Source organism: Taeniopygia guttata, chromosome 2 (genome assembly GCF_048771995.1).
Source record: "Taeniopygia guttata chromosome 2, bTaeGut7.mat, whole genome shotgun sequence".
In the NCBI taxonomy this organism is placed as follows: Eukaryota; Metazoa; Chordata; class Aves; order Passeriformes; family Estrildidae; genus Taeniopygia; species Taeniopygia guttata.
The window spans coordinates 54,640,329-54,654,515 of record NC_133026.1 but is presented as its reverse complement, the minus strand read 5'-3'; the positions used below and the strand labels follow the sequence as shown (position 1 = coordinate 54,654,515).

The 14,187-nt window shown below is 40.5% G+C and overlaps 1 protein-coding gene across 9 annotated transcripts in view; it reads right to left on the bottom strand.

The window, feature by feature from the left end:
* Positions 1 to 13,883, bottom strand: part of GOLGA4 (golgin A4) — a 76,462-nt gene extending 62,579 nt beyond the window's left edge. For 6 of the 9 annotated variants that reach the window (XM_030265368.4, XM_030265367.4, XM_030265369.4 and 3 more), the window contains exons 1-2: positions 13,570 to 13,844; positions 7,818 to 7,913 (exon numbers count right to left, since the gene is read on the bottom strand). In XM_030265368.4, the coding sequence (XP_030121228.2) occupies positions 7,818 to 7,913; positions 13,570 to 13,644 (171 nt within the window). In that variant the 5' untranslated portion in view covers positions 13,645 to 13,844. Of the gene's footprint in view, positions 1 to 7,817; positions 7,914 to 13,569 lie in introns of those variants that run through there. The other 3 variants (XM_030265366.4, XM_072924052.1, XM_072924053.1) reach the window with 3 other exon arrangements.
* Positions 13,884 to 14,187: the final 304 nt, after the last annotated feature.

The following is a 14,187-nucleotide window of genomic DNA, read 5'->3' as shown; positions in this document are numbered from 1 at the left end:
CTGCCCAGAGGGGTGGTGGAGTCACCATCCCTGGAGGTGCTTACAAAAAGACTGGATGTGGCACTTAGTGCCATGCCTAGTTGATAAAGTGATGCTAGGTCATAGTTTGGGCTTGATGATCACAAAGATCCATTCCAACCTACTTAATTCTGTGACTCTGTGAGCCAACCTTACAAGTAAAGAAGGCACAACAATACTGAGGCAGAACAGTGAGCCCTCTATCAAGATGAAATTTCAAAGTATTTCCTCTTCAGTAGCCAAGATGAATGTTTCACACTTCAAATAGCTACCAAAGACAAAATATACTCAGTCATGGTCCAAAAGGGGTACTTCTTTAAATCATTTAGATCGGACTACATTTGCCCATTAGTGAGTTCATCCTCCACTCTCCACTGTTAGGTGACTAACAATGAAAATATTTAAGGACTTGCTTACAGTATTTTTGTTACTCTGTGTGTTGATTTGGCATGGCCTGTTTTTTTAGTAGTGGGTATGTTGGAGTCCCTCTGGCTGCCCTGGCTGTCTCGAGACCCTGGCAGGGGGCCCAGAGACCCTGGCATGAAGTTAAAAACATCTGTGGCTTCGATTTTAGCCCGTGAAAAACTGCCAACTCTGTGTGAGGAATTACAAGCCACAAGGGTTTGAGTAGTGTGATATTTGTATTAACACAGGGTGGAAAAGGAGAAATTTGGGGTTTTTAGAATGCAGTTCAGGGGGTCAAAATGGAGGAATTTGGGCGTGTCCTAGCCTTCTTCTCCTTCTTCTTGTCCTCCATGTCTTGGTGTGATGGTGACACTTTTCTATTGCTTTAAGGTAGAGACATATTGTCTAACATAGATGATAGACATTGGCACAATATTGTAAACATAATACATGTAGTTTTGAGTATATAATGTAAACATCGCCCGAGGCGACAGGCAGATTGCCATGGCCTCCTTTCTAGACGGACCTCGGCAGGTCAGAGAAAGAATGTAATTTTTAGCCAATGAATGTTAATTAGCTATTGTATTATGCAAGACAATAAGGTATAAAACATCTAGCCAATATGACATCTAGCCATATTGGTTTGAGTGTCATTACTCCGCCCATGGGACCCTCTTCAGGAGGTGATCTTCCCCCTCTACTCAGCCCTAATAAGACAACATCTGGAGTGCGGTGTGGCGTTCCTGGACTCCTCAGACAATAAAGATAAATAGCTACTGGAGAGGTTCCAGCAGAGAGCCACAAAGATAATTAGGGGTCTGGAACATCTTTCTCACATGGACAGACTGCAGGAGCTGGGCCTGTTTAGTCTAAAAAGAGAAGACAGAGAAGAGATCTAATCAATACATACAAATATCTCAAAAAAGGTTGTCAAGAGGATGGTTCCAGACTATTTTCAGTAGTGCCCAGTGACAGGACAAGGAGTAATGGCCATCAACTAAACACAGAAAATTCCACCTCAACATAAGGAAGAATTTCTTTACACTTAGGGTAGCAGAACACTAAAACAGGCTTCCCAGGGAGGTCATAGAATGTCCCTCTCTGGAGACATTCAAAACCTACCTGGACACATTTATTTCCTGTGCAACATGCTCTAGGTGACCTGGCCTTGAAATGGGGTTGGACTACATGATCTCCTGTAACATGGTGGGGACGTGTCTTGGTTTGGAAAGACAGGTGTCTGCTAAGGAAGGCAGGAGCCTCTCCTGAAATGGAAAAATGTAGACCCCTTCCCTCCAAATTGTTATAAATTTGAAATTAAGGGGGGCTCTCAGGCAAAAATATTGGAGCAGGAATAACAGTTCTTTATTAGGGAAGAAAATAAAAAGATACATTAACAATGCAGTGAACCAAAATAACACTGACATATTGGACATGGTGTTGGTAGCAGTCCAACTGGAATTGTGGCTGCAGTCCTCCTGGAATGTCAGGTGTGGTTCTGTTGGAGTAGTGATCTTGTAGAAAAAGGGTGTGGAGTCTTCCTCTGAAGAGGCAGTGGAAGAGGCAGCTGTTCCTCTGGGAAAATCCAGTGCAGAAAAAGCTGTGTTGGTGGGCCAGAATCTCAAGACTATATATGGTTGGCTTCTCCCTCTGGGCAGAGCATCTCACAATGGGATGTCATAGTTCTTATCAGTTATGCAGTGACATTCAGTGGCCCATTATCAGCAGATGTCTCCCCAGAGGGAGGACTGATTGTGGAAGAGATAAGGAACAACTGTCCACTTAACACAAGACAACTGCCATACAGATGGCAAACAGAATACATCTTGCTTTTTTCAATCTGGGATTGGGGGGTGGGGGGGTAGGTATGGGTTGGAGACAGGGACAACACACACTCCAAAGTTCTTGTTTCTTGTGACAAAAAGCCTCGAGTTTATTTCTGAAGCTCCTTTTATACAAGCTACAATTACACATGTGATTCATTGAGGTCTTAGCACTGTCCAGCTCTCTGGCCAATGATACATGTACACTTAAAGCTGAATGACATTAGTTGAGGGGCCCCGAGTAGACTAAATCCAACCTAACCTGGCCCACTCAGGGACTCCAATGCTACAATTTCCTGAGGTTCCTTCCAATCCTATAAATTCTGTGATACTCCAGGGTAAATTATCTCCCTAGCCCATACTGACCTTAATCTCAAGCACCAAATCTATAAATGAAGGCTGTTGAGGACTACAAATAGTACAGGTAGCTCAGTGTACAATGGCACAAAACTACACAAAGCTACAGGTTGTGCCCTGGGTGGGGGGAAATGGCTGAAACCCCCAGCAATGAGCCCTTTGCCCAACAAAAGGCTCAGCCTTGCCATGCCAGCTGGATTGTGTCCAGCCACCCAGGGACTCTGTAGAACCCAACGAACAGTGAGAAGACCCCAGATCAAATATCACCATTAAAACAGGCACATCAAATGGAAGCCAGAAATTCCTTTGTTCAGGGTCCCTAAAGGAGACACCTAACTCCATCTGTCATTATATTGCTGCACCATGATAAAAATTCTTAAAGGAAGCAGAGTCTAGGACTCTGCTATGGGAAACCCTGGGTCAAGGCAGTGAGGGAAACTTGTCTGACATGAGTGTCATGAAACTTGTCTCCATATGACTGTGTGGGAAGTCAGCTCATTGGAGCTGCTTGTGGTGAAGGGGATTCAGTCCCAAAAGCAAAAGCCTGGGGTGGTGCAAGTGTGACTGCCAGAGTGGCTCATGGGTGGTCAAACAGGAACATTTCCCTAACAAACTGTGACATTACTGATCTTATGCCACAATATTTAAGTCTTATTCTGTTTTTCTGCAAGTAAAATCCTACTGAGTAACAAATGTTTCTATCTTGGATAGAAAGCTGCAAATGAAGTAAAACGGTTGATGAACCCAAACACCAAATGACCTTACCTTCAGTACTATCAAAGGATACATACAGTTACTGTTTAAATAACCTTTGTATTTTCAACATTCTGAACAGTTTTTGGAGTCCTCAAGTTTGGCCTAAATGAAGCAGCCTTACTTGATCTTTAAGGACTTTCTGAACTCCAGAAATGACTGTACTCTTATTATTATTCCTCATCCCTCTGAAGAATTTCCATGCTCAAATCTTCTTTCACAAGGATTCTGTGAGTGGGGTGCAAAGGCCAAAGTACATGCAATTCCTACATCAAAGCGCTTCCTTAATATGCTGTAAAAGAAACCCCAAAATTTAACAGGGATCAGAGATTGACCCAACTGTCACTGCTCTGGAGATGGCAATAGGTGAATAATATACATGTTACATGTGTATAATATGTTTGATTGCCAAAAGTGATCATTCTTCCCTTTCAGAAAAAGAAGAGAATCAGTAGTTCCAAATTTTGTATTAGCCTGTTATCAAGCAAATTTGAAAATTCTTACATCTTGTTAGCAAAGTGCATCATAGCATACGTGTATTTGTACTATGTTAACACTTAAAAGCTTCAATAACTGTATATGAGCAATTTTGTTGTTATATACCATCACAGCAAGACAGAAGAGGATGAGACTACACAACTTGTCCAAGTGAAAAGCCACCATTTGTAATGTAATTTACTTCAAGTAGCTAGAAGATGTCAGCTATCAGGTAAAGGTTTTGTTTTAACTCTTACTTGAGTTGAAGTCATTCCCCAGAGTAAAATATATAAATAAATTTGGTTATTTGTCCTAAGGGAATAGGAAAAACTGAAGAACTAAAATTTCAAGAGTTTCTCTCTGCAATAAAGTCCCAGAAATCTAGGAGAGCTAAACTGCACTTTCAGAAAGCTGTAGTACAGAAATCAAATAGGTCTTTTCTGGTATACAATATACAATACAAGTAGTTTAAATTCAAACTAGCCTATGCAGCCTCCAAAAATTAGTTCTAAATATCAGAAAAGAAAAAAATACAGATATATCTGAACCACTACCATCTTTACATGGCAACGGCTATTTAGAAGTACTCCAGATAAAGTATATGAATACAGAAAAGACACAGGAGTTACTGAAGAAGCATTATTTTAGCTTTACTTGTCGTGCTTTATTAATAGCCAATGTTAAAGAAACATTTCAACTAATTTAATAACACAGTCATCATATACCATTAAAATGAGACCAAAAAGTACCTTGGCTAAGTATCTTTAGGTCTAAGTGCTATATATATTGTGCTCTGCTGTCACTTCCATAACACTCATTAGGGTATCAGTGACATTTGGATGCATGACTGGTAGGTCACCCACAGCAATCTATCAGCTGCTTGCTCTCAGCTGATAGCAAACTAGCACTAGCTTTGTTATCTTCTGCAGTTGGGCCTTGTATACTTGTAAACAAGTATACTGTAGAACAAAAAGAACATTTTTAACTTACAAGAGCTATAGTGAATACAATTTATGTATTTCACCTCAAACTCTGTTCAAATGTCAATGTGGTAACAGTGTGAAAACTGAACACTATTTTTCCATAGAAAATAATGAACTCACTAAATAAGCATATTTTAATAGTCTAGGGCTGTTTCAAACAGCAGCATACCAAATCAGAAAGCAATGGATATGCAAATTGTCTGATAAATTTCTGCGGAAGTAGTTTTACCTCACAATGTGATCATATTTTCCGAGCTACTTGCAATAAGAGAATACCGAATTAGTCAGATGTCTGCCTTTTCCTATACATTAAAAAAATTTGAGGTTTTCTATAATACTGTTACTGGAGATTCACATTTCAAATAAAATACAACCTAAAGAGGAAAGCTGGCATGAAAAAGAGACTTACCTGGTATTACATAAATAGAGCATACAAGTTGTAGGTTTATTTTAAACTGATAGCATCTTGGAATCTTGAAATATTAAAGTATTTTTTAAATCTTCTCATTGCAGAGTATAAAGCAATAATGCTGGCACATATGTTTTATTAAAATTATTTTATCAGACTAATGATGCAATTTACAACTGTAACTAATTCTGAAATTATTTTTATTATAAAAATATTCTGAGAATAAACCAAAGATTTCATGTGTGACACTTGCAACTTTAATACTACGGAAGTTAAAATATAAAAACCTGATCTATTTAAAGACATACTAAAACATAGCTCATAGAAGAGGACACAAAATATACAAAGAAATTATGAAACACTAATATTGCTTAGCATTCAGTACTAAAAGGCTTAGCAATTATTCCTGTACTGCAAAAATGTTTTAGCATGCAATGCTCTTTGGCCAAATATTTTCAGTGTATTAAACGTTATCCAACAGTTCACTGTAATGCCACTGTCACTGATATTTGCACATAAAACAACTGCCTAGTCAAATGAGAACACCGCAAAAAAATACCCTCCAAAAGACATAATGCATTCATATAATGAGGGCATATATTTTCAGTGACAATATGCAATATCTGCATCTTATTTAAGCATTGTATACTGCTGCTGAACTGAATTTTATGAAAATCTAATCCAACAGATTTCCAAGACAATTTGCTTTTAATCATACTTCCAACATTTATGAGAAATTTCTGGACAAATTAGATTTCTTGTTTTAATAATTTAAACTTAATTTTTGTAAAATATTCAGTTTCATCTAAAACCAGTCCTTACAAAAAAAAAAAAAAAAAAAAAGAGATTTTTATCCCCTTAGGACCTCACTACTTCTTGAATTTCTAATTAAAGGATGTGTTTCACAAGTAAATCTGTTATGGCAGCTCACCTAAGACAAAGGATAACTGCAAATCTGATGGTACTTTAGTACTTCTGTTTCCACTCTTATTTCTCCTTCTGCCTCTCTGGTCATTCCAGTCTAACCAGTCTATTTAGAGATTAATGTTCTTCCAGTGCTACTTGACATGTGCTATAAAGAATCCTTTGCTTCTTCTGTTTGTCTGGAACAGCACTCTGGAAATGGAGTTTGCTGGGGACAACACATATCTAATGAAGTAAATGTAGTTTTCAATAGAAATCAAACCTTGGCCAAATCAGTTCTTTTGCACATTATACAATAAATTAAAAAAAAAAAAACCAAAAAAAAAAAACCCCAACAAAAACCAGGGGGATCACCTCTCAGTACCAACTCATTCCTTCTAGGCCATAGTAGTAGTTCTCATGTGGCAATATGCTACTTCTATACCCTGTATTAAGAACAGAAAACTCTCCCTACTGAAAACCTTAGTAATTTATCCTGGGTGACACTGCTTGCTAACATTCTGGAGCACCAGTTAACAGAAAATCTTTTTCCAAGGAGAGAGGGAATTCATTACAAACGTATACAGACACACACACACACATATATATATATATCACAATAGAAAAAATAATCATTTCTTGAAAATTCCAAAATACAAACCAAATTCATGAAGTACTTTTTCTTCAATTTCTATTATTGCAGGAAGCAAACTGCCAAGCTGTAATCACTGATAGCATTCATAATGAAATCTATTGCAAATTTCAGGTATAGCTGATTATCTCCTGAAGAAAAAATGGTGTTAAAAATTAAAGTGGATTGTTCCACTGCAAGAAAACACATCCTTTTTTGTGGCAAAACAAAGCAATTGAATTTTCTGACAAGGACACAACATTTCCTCTGAAAAAGTTCACAGAATCACAGAACCATCCTGCTTTATACTACCAGCCTATGTCGATGCTCACTAAGTCAGGAAAATGTTTTGTTTATTTGTATTTGTTGCTTTTTTTTAATCAAGTCGCTTCAAAAGAGCTATAGTACTTAATATGAAACAAGGTAAGTGCACATTATCTTCTTCGTTTGCTTTATTATGCAAGTCAAGGTTATCCATCATCCTGATAATAATTTTAATTATATTTTATGACTGATAATTTAGACTCAGTTTAGTTTGTTGTTCAGGGTTTTTTTTTGGGAAGAGGAGGTGAGGGGGGCTGGGTTGGTTTTAAGTTTGGGAGCAGAGGAGAAAGGAAGTGGGGTGGAGGAAATAACTTTGATACTTATTACTGGCACTGTTAGAAACAATCACAAATGCTCTGTATAAACTTTTTGGATCATCCACCTCAAATTACCTGGATTCACCTAGCTTTTTAACCAAAAGTGGGACAAAAACAAAGTCAGTCTCTCTCAATATATCCTCTGTCCCACTACCTCACTGAGTTCAGTTCAGGAGTATGATTTTTAAGACCTGAAGACTTAAAGTGTTTCCTAATCTGGGGTTAATCACTACTTAAAGATGTGTTTTATTACTATTAAACACTTTGGTATTTAACCTAAAAAACAGACAATTCATATCTATAAATATGCAGAAACCAGTGAGATTGTGAAATAATAATAATAAAAAAAAACTTAATGAAGGACATAAAGTTAGGTTTTTTAAGCTGAAAAGCAGAGATGAACAGCTCTCAACTGACCTCTTTGTCTGGTGTTACAGTGCCTTCATGATTCTGATCTGTAAATGAAGTTGTCCTGATTCTGTTTCCAGTTGATGGAGGGAATTTGGAAGGGACCTACAGAGAGATCATATATATCAACAAGTAATACTATTAACTCCAGAACTAATTATTCTGTACCATAATTTACTTCAAGAATTAGTAATTACATAATCTCAGTGAAGTCTAGTCTAGATCTTTTTAAAGAAAGCAACTGTCTGCGACAAGTCCTACCTTACTAAGAAGTCCCCAGAGCAAAATGTGTCATGAATCAGCCACAAGAACAAACAACAAAATGGGTTATTTTAATTATTTCCAACTATGGTCCTCTTGGACCATATTTGAAAAACAAGCCTCCTAATATTTTAGGAACATATTAAATATTACAGTTGCTTAAGTTTAGGGATTTGATTTAGGGATTCAAGCATTTACAAGTGGAACAGAATCTGATCAAGAACTTAGAAAATTAACAACAAAAAAATTACACTAAGAAAAATGATAAATGTTAACTTTGTAATATTTATAACATTGAATCTAAACAATTAAACAACTAAAAAGACACAAGAAATTGCTATATTTTTCTGATGTCAATATGTACTTGTTGTTCATATCCGAACTAAACATCTATTCACAGAAATTTTACAACTTCATTCAAATTGAAGTTCTAAAAAGTCACACTAACTCAAACAAACTACCTTGCCAGCCTCATCAAATCCCATCAAAAGCCAAATTTCAAATATAAAATTTCAGTATAAATGTAATGAGTAGTAAAGTATCAACAAGCAGATCTATACAAAGGAAAGTAATTAGCAAGATTTCTCATTAGGTATTTTGAAAGGCTGGAAGGACTGTGGACTCAAAATATTTCAGGGAGGAAGAGGAAGGTCAGGCCTTGCTTTGATGAGGTGACGCCCTCCTGCACAGACCCAACCCCTCTGGACCTGTATCCCAGTCTTGCAGTGGCTGCCAATACCTGGCACACCAGAGCAAATGTGCCATACTCTGCTCCTGAAGCCCAAATCCAGGCCCAGTGTGGTCAGATGACCAGAAGTTCCAGCTGGGGGAAGGGCCCTGGGTACTTAACCTAGGATATAAGGCAAGCACATGCATGTTTTGACCCTACCTCTTTTTGAAATGTCTATCAGCTGAACACTGCTGGAACCATGAGTGGTAGCTATATTTATTCTTTTTTTATATCAAAATTATTCTAAAATCAGTCATAGTTACAGGTCTGAAGAGGTAGACCAATGTCCTAACTTGAAAATACTACTCAAAAGTCAAACAGCTTACCTAGTACCAAATAGCTATTCATCATGAAAGCCTTATGTATTGCTGAAAACAGTCATACCAAAGCATTCATAAGGTTTGTAAAAAAACCACAATCTATTCATGCTGACAGCCTACTCTTCTTTTATTCCTACCCTCAATCTAATGCCAGGGTTTTAAAGATTATTTGAAAATCAATTTCCTTCTGTTTGGTGAGCGTCAGAAGCATTCAAGGACACTTTGTCACTGCTTAGAAGCAGTATGAACACATTTCTTCACCCTGCCCTTAATGGTTCTACAGTTCTCACTGCTGCATTCAGACTTCTTGTCAATTTACAGTCATTTCAGTGGCACTAAGCTTTGCAGCACAAATATTCATTGATCTTACACAAAAACAGGAAGAGCTGAAACAGGACAGTACAGTTAAATTGGAAGGGTTCAACTTCCTGACCAGCTCAGGACTGACTAAAAAAGCATGGCTTTAAGAGCACTGTCCAAATGCCTCTTCAGCACTGACAGGCAAGGGTGGGGAAGGCACAAACCACCTCTCCAGGAAGCCTATTCTATGTTTTTGGCCACCCTCTAGGTAAAGAAGTGTTTCCTCATGTTAAATCCTAATCTCCCATAACAGACACTGTTTGAGTTACTCCTGCATGTTCCGGCACTGTGTACTATGGAGAAGAGCTCAGCACCTCCCTCTCTACTTCTCCTCCTCAGGAAGCTGTAGGGAGCAGTGAGGTCACCTCTTCAGATTTCTCCTCTCCAAACCGGACAAGCCCAGTGCCCTCAGTGCTCCCCAGAGCACACTCATGCCAGTCCCTTTCCCTCCTTTGGTGCTCTTCTCAGGACATGTTCAAGGACCTTCACATCCCTTTTAAATGGTGGGGCCCAGAACTGCACATGGTACTCAAGGTGAGGCTGCACCAGTGCTGAATTCAGTGGGATAATCACCTCTCTTGGCTGGCTGGTGATGCTGTGTTTGATGCACCCCAGGATGAGGTTTGCTCCCTTGGCTGCCAGGGCACACACACTGCTGATCCCATTGAGCTTCCTGCCAACCAGCACTCCCAAACCCCTTTCTGCAGGGATGCTCTCCAGCCACTCCTCTCCCAGTTCAGACTTGTGTCTGAGATTACTCCATCCAGGTGCAGAATCCAGCATTTGGTTGGTTTTGTTCAGTTTCATGCTGTTGGTGATCCAGATCCCTCTTGTCCCATGGGAGAGTCAGTAGCACTTCCCAGTTTGGTATCATCACCTGACTATCTGTGCATTCAACTGCAGCCTCCAGATCATTGATAAAGAGACTGAACAGAGCTGCCTCTAGACCTGAGCCCTGAGGGGCACCACTGGTAGCTGGTCACCAGCCAGATGTCTTGTTTGCTGCAATAATTTGAGCCCTGCTCTTCAACCAATTCTTCACCCACTGCACTGCATACCTGCTCATCCCACTGTTGGAAAACTTGTCTGGAAGAATACTGGGAAGAAATGTAACAAAAGCCTTTACAGTACCCCAAAATACTGCATGCACCACCTTCCCTTTGTCTACCAGGCAGGTGAATTTACTGCAGAAGGTTTTTTAAACAGGATTCTCCCTTTGTGAACCCACACTGACTGTGTGATGATTAGACTGTTCTTTAAATGTCTTTCAACAGCATACAGTATGATTTTCTTGATCATTTTTCCATGTCCTGAGGTTAACTCTGTAGCTTCCTGCATATTCACTCATGCCCTTCCGGTAACCTGGAATAATGCTGGCTAGCTCACAGTCAGCAGGGATCTCCCCAGATTCCCAAGATGATTGAGAGGGGTCCTACCTCATCTGCCAGCTCCTTTAGTACCCTGGGTTGAATCCCAAAGGCCCCATGAACTTACAAACATTCATTCAACTGACATAATTTGTCTGTTAAAATTTCAGTTCACAAATGGAAAGTCAATGTTCCTGCAGTCATGGTCCTCTGACTCAGGACCAGGTAGACCAAGGTATGTCAGTACTATTAAAGACTGAGGCAGAGAAAGTACTGACTGTCTCTATTTTTCCTTCATCCCTATTTGTCAGGTGACAACCTTGGACAAGTAGCAGTTTAAGACACCTGTAATTGCAATAGTGCTTTTTTCCACCCTGTCAGCTGTCAGAAAGAGATGTGTTCCTCAGACTGTGAGGGATAGGCATTCTCAATTTAACAGATGACATCATCTAGCTAACTATTTACATGAAAGAGAAAGGGCTACAAACACCTCCTCAAAAAAGGTTATATTTCTCAAGTTATACTTGAGAAATTTTACCTCCAGGTTTACACCAGTCTTAAGGTAGTAAATTTAGTCTTGGACACTACAAACTGAAGTACAAATGTGAAGTAAGGGATATGAGTAGAGCATAGATGGTACAGAGCATAGTGAGTGAAGCCGCTCTACAACAGGGTGTAGGAAAGAAAAGAGCAAAAATTAATGCAAACGTAAGTTTCATAAACTAAGAAATTGTAAGAGTTAGGAAAATTTGGTCTGAAACAGGAAGGAATGCATTTTAAGGATCTGAATTACTGATCTGAATAAAAGCAAAGGAAAAAAGCATATCCCACACTTTTTGCAAGACTACAGTATATTTTATAAGCCTAAAAAGCTCACTTCTTCCTTCAGAGACTCTGTTTTCAAATGATACAAGAAGTGAGAAGACAAACTTATTTTACTTCTAAGATCTAATTTAACCATTTCCCTCTAACATGGCAAGACAACTGTTTTATGAAAACAAAAATATGTTGTAATTGCTTGCTTCTGCCTTTCCATTTATGTCAACCCTTGAGTTACATAATTTTCTCTGTCCACAGTACAGCAGACTAGGTCTATAGACTAGATATAATTTATTATAAGCTCTCATATCAGGTTTCAGGGTATTTGTCAACGTTAATTTTTCAAGAGCCAGATAAAGACTAAAGTATATTATGTTGCTGGGTGTATATATTTGCATGTAAGTCCATATTTATTCAATAGAATTGTTTTCAGAAGTACCAACTCTTGAACACATGCACTGAGTATCCTCAACTAAGTGGATTACAATGCTGTGTGAAAGGTATCATAATTTATCTGCTGCACATTGGAAAAAGTAAATTCTGCAGATCAATCTCTTTTACACTGCACTGAAAGCTTACCACATATGGCAATTAAGACAGCACTCTAAACTGTAACTAACACAAACACACTTCACTAACTAGAGAAGGCACAGATTTAATACTATGGAAGGCATTAAAGAAAGACTCAGCAAGCTACATAAAACTTCACAATAGATCCATTTCCAAAAATCTTACCTCTATTTCACAAATGAGTGATTCAAAGAATAGAACATAACTGTCAGCAGTTTTGAAACCATGGTCTAATACTGAGACTATGCAGCACCAAATCTCCCAGTGGTTCAAATTCTGCTCAGATCAAGCCCAGCCAACTAATCACCTATTTGTCAAATTACCTGTCTGTAGCTTAACACTCACAGGATTCAGAGTTTATATTAGTTTTTATGCTTTTAGATTCCAAGATACAGAGCACACTTAACCTAGCAATGAGACACAGGCAGATATTATCAGCAGACTTTGCCAATAAGAAGATAACTCGCTGAAGTCTTTCTAGCCAAAATTTGCAAAGAGAGAGTTTATTCTACTTTGACACGTGCATGAAATCATCACAACTCTTTTTTGGCCACTTTCACTTAGACAGATACTCTGCACACATGTCCTCTCTAGTGTGTATTATTATCACTTAAAAACAGCCTTTCCTAGAATACCTTTATAATAACTTAGTGAAAGAAAGTACATGCAAGAGGAAAATGGCCAATTAAATTTTGACTAGAACAAATAAATAAATGCCTTGTTCTCAGATTTATACTATACTCTCAATTAATCTACAGTTAAGAAAAAATGTAAGAATAAGGTAAGAATAAGAATGAGGTAAGCAAACCAGCCCTCTAAGAGATGTTAACAGAAGGGACGTACAGAACTGAAAGAACAAGTATTAAAACGAGAGAAAAGGGTAACTAGGGAACTCAATGCTGGATTGTTGTTCACTACACGTGGAAGTGTCATTACTTTAAACGCTAAGGAAGAAACCCATTTCTGTTTCACGCTGTTCGATGTTCAGGTTTTTATATTCTCCCACAAGACAGCTTTTGCAGAGTGGACAAACCGAAGCACGGTTTCTGGCAGGAGGAGGATCCGTACAAACAAACTTAGATGACGAAGTTCTAGCGAAGCCGGCCCGCGCTGACAGCGACGCGGGCAGCGATTGCTGCCACCCGGAGTCTCGGCTCGGCCCGGCCTGCGCGACGCGACCCTCCCGTGGCTGCGGCGGCGGGGCCGGTCCGGCCGACCCGCAAGGCACCAAGGCCTCCCGGGCGAAGCGCGGCCGTGCCGCCGGGTGGAAGCCGCCACAGCTGCCACAAGGTCCGGCGGACACGTCCCCTCCCAGCGCCCCCTCCTCGCCGTACCTGCGGTGGGACTGAGCTCGCCCCGCGCGGCAGCACCTGCTCCTCGCTGATCTTCTGCTTCAGTTTCTTGAACATGGTGGCGGGAGGGAGAAGGGCATGCGGGGACGGCTTCTGGGCCGTCTGCTCCGGTGGCAAGGGGCGCTCGGGGAGCGGTGGCAACGAGCTGCCCCCGCCGCGGAACAGCCGCGCTCCGCCCTCGGGCCCCGCCGCGGGGCACGGCCAGCCGCCACCGCTGCGCCTGCGCAGCCAACGTGGAGCCCAGCGCTCCGGCCCGCACGGTGTGCGCCGAGGCACAAACTTCCGAAGGCAATCCCGGTGCTACTCCTGCCACCACCCCGGCGGAGGTGTAGCCTGGCATTGCCTGGCCTCGCTTGCTCCGTCTCTCCCGGCGAGCGAGGGAGGCGGTGCCGTCTTGGGAAATGTAGCAGGCGGAGGAGTGACCGCTTCTGTAGAAGTTGCCGCCGCGCTGCTCCTTTCCGCCGCCGCGGCCGATTGATTCCGTAGCGCAAACCCCGGCACTGGGTGTGCTGAATGCTCACCCTGAGGGTCCGTCAGTGCTCGCGTCACTCCTCCTGAGCCAGCGACAGTGTCGAGGACAAGCTTTCACAAGCCGAAGAA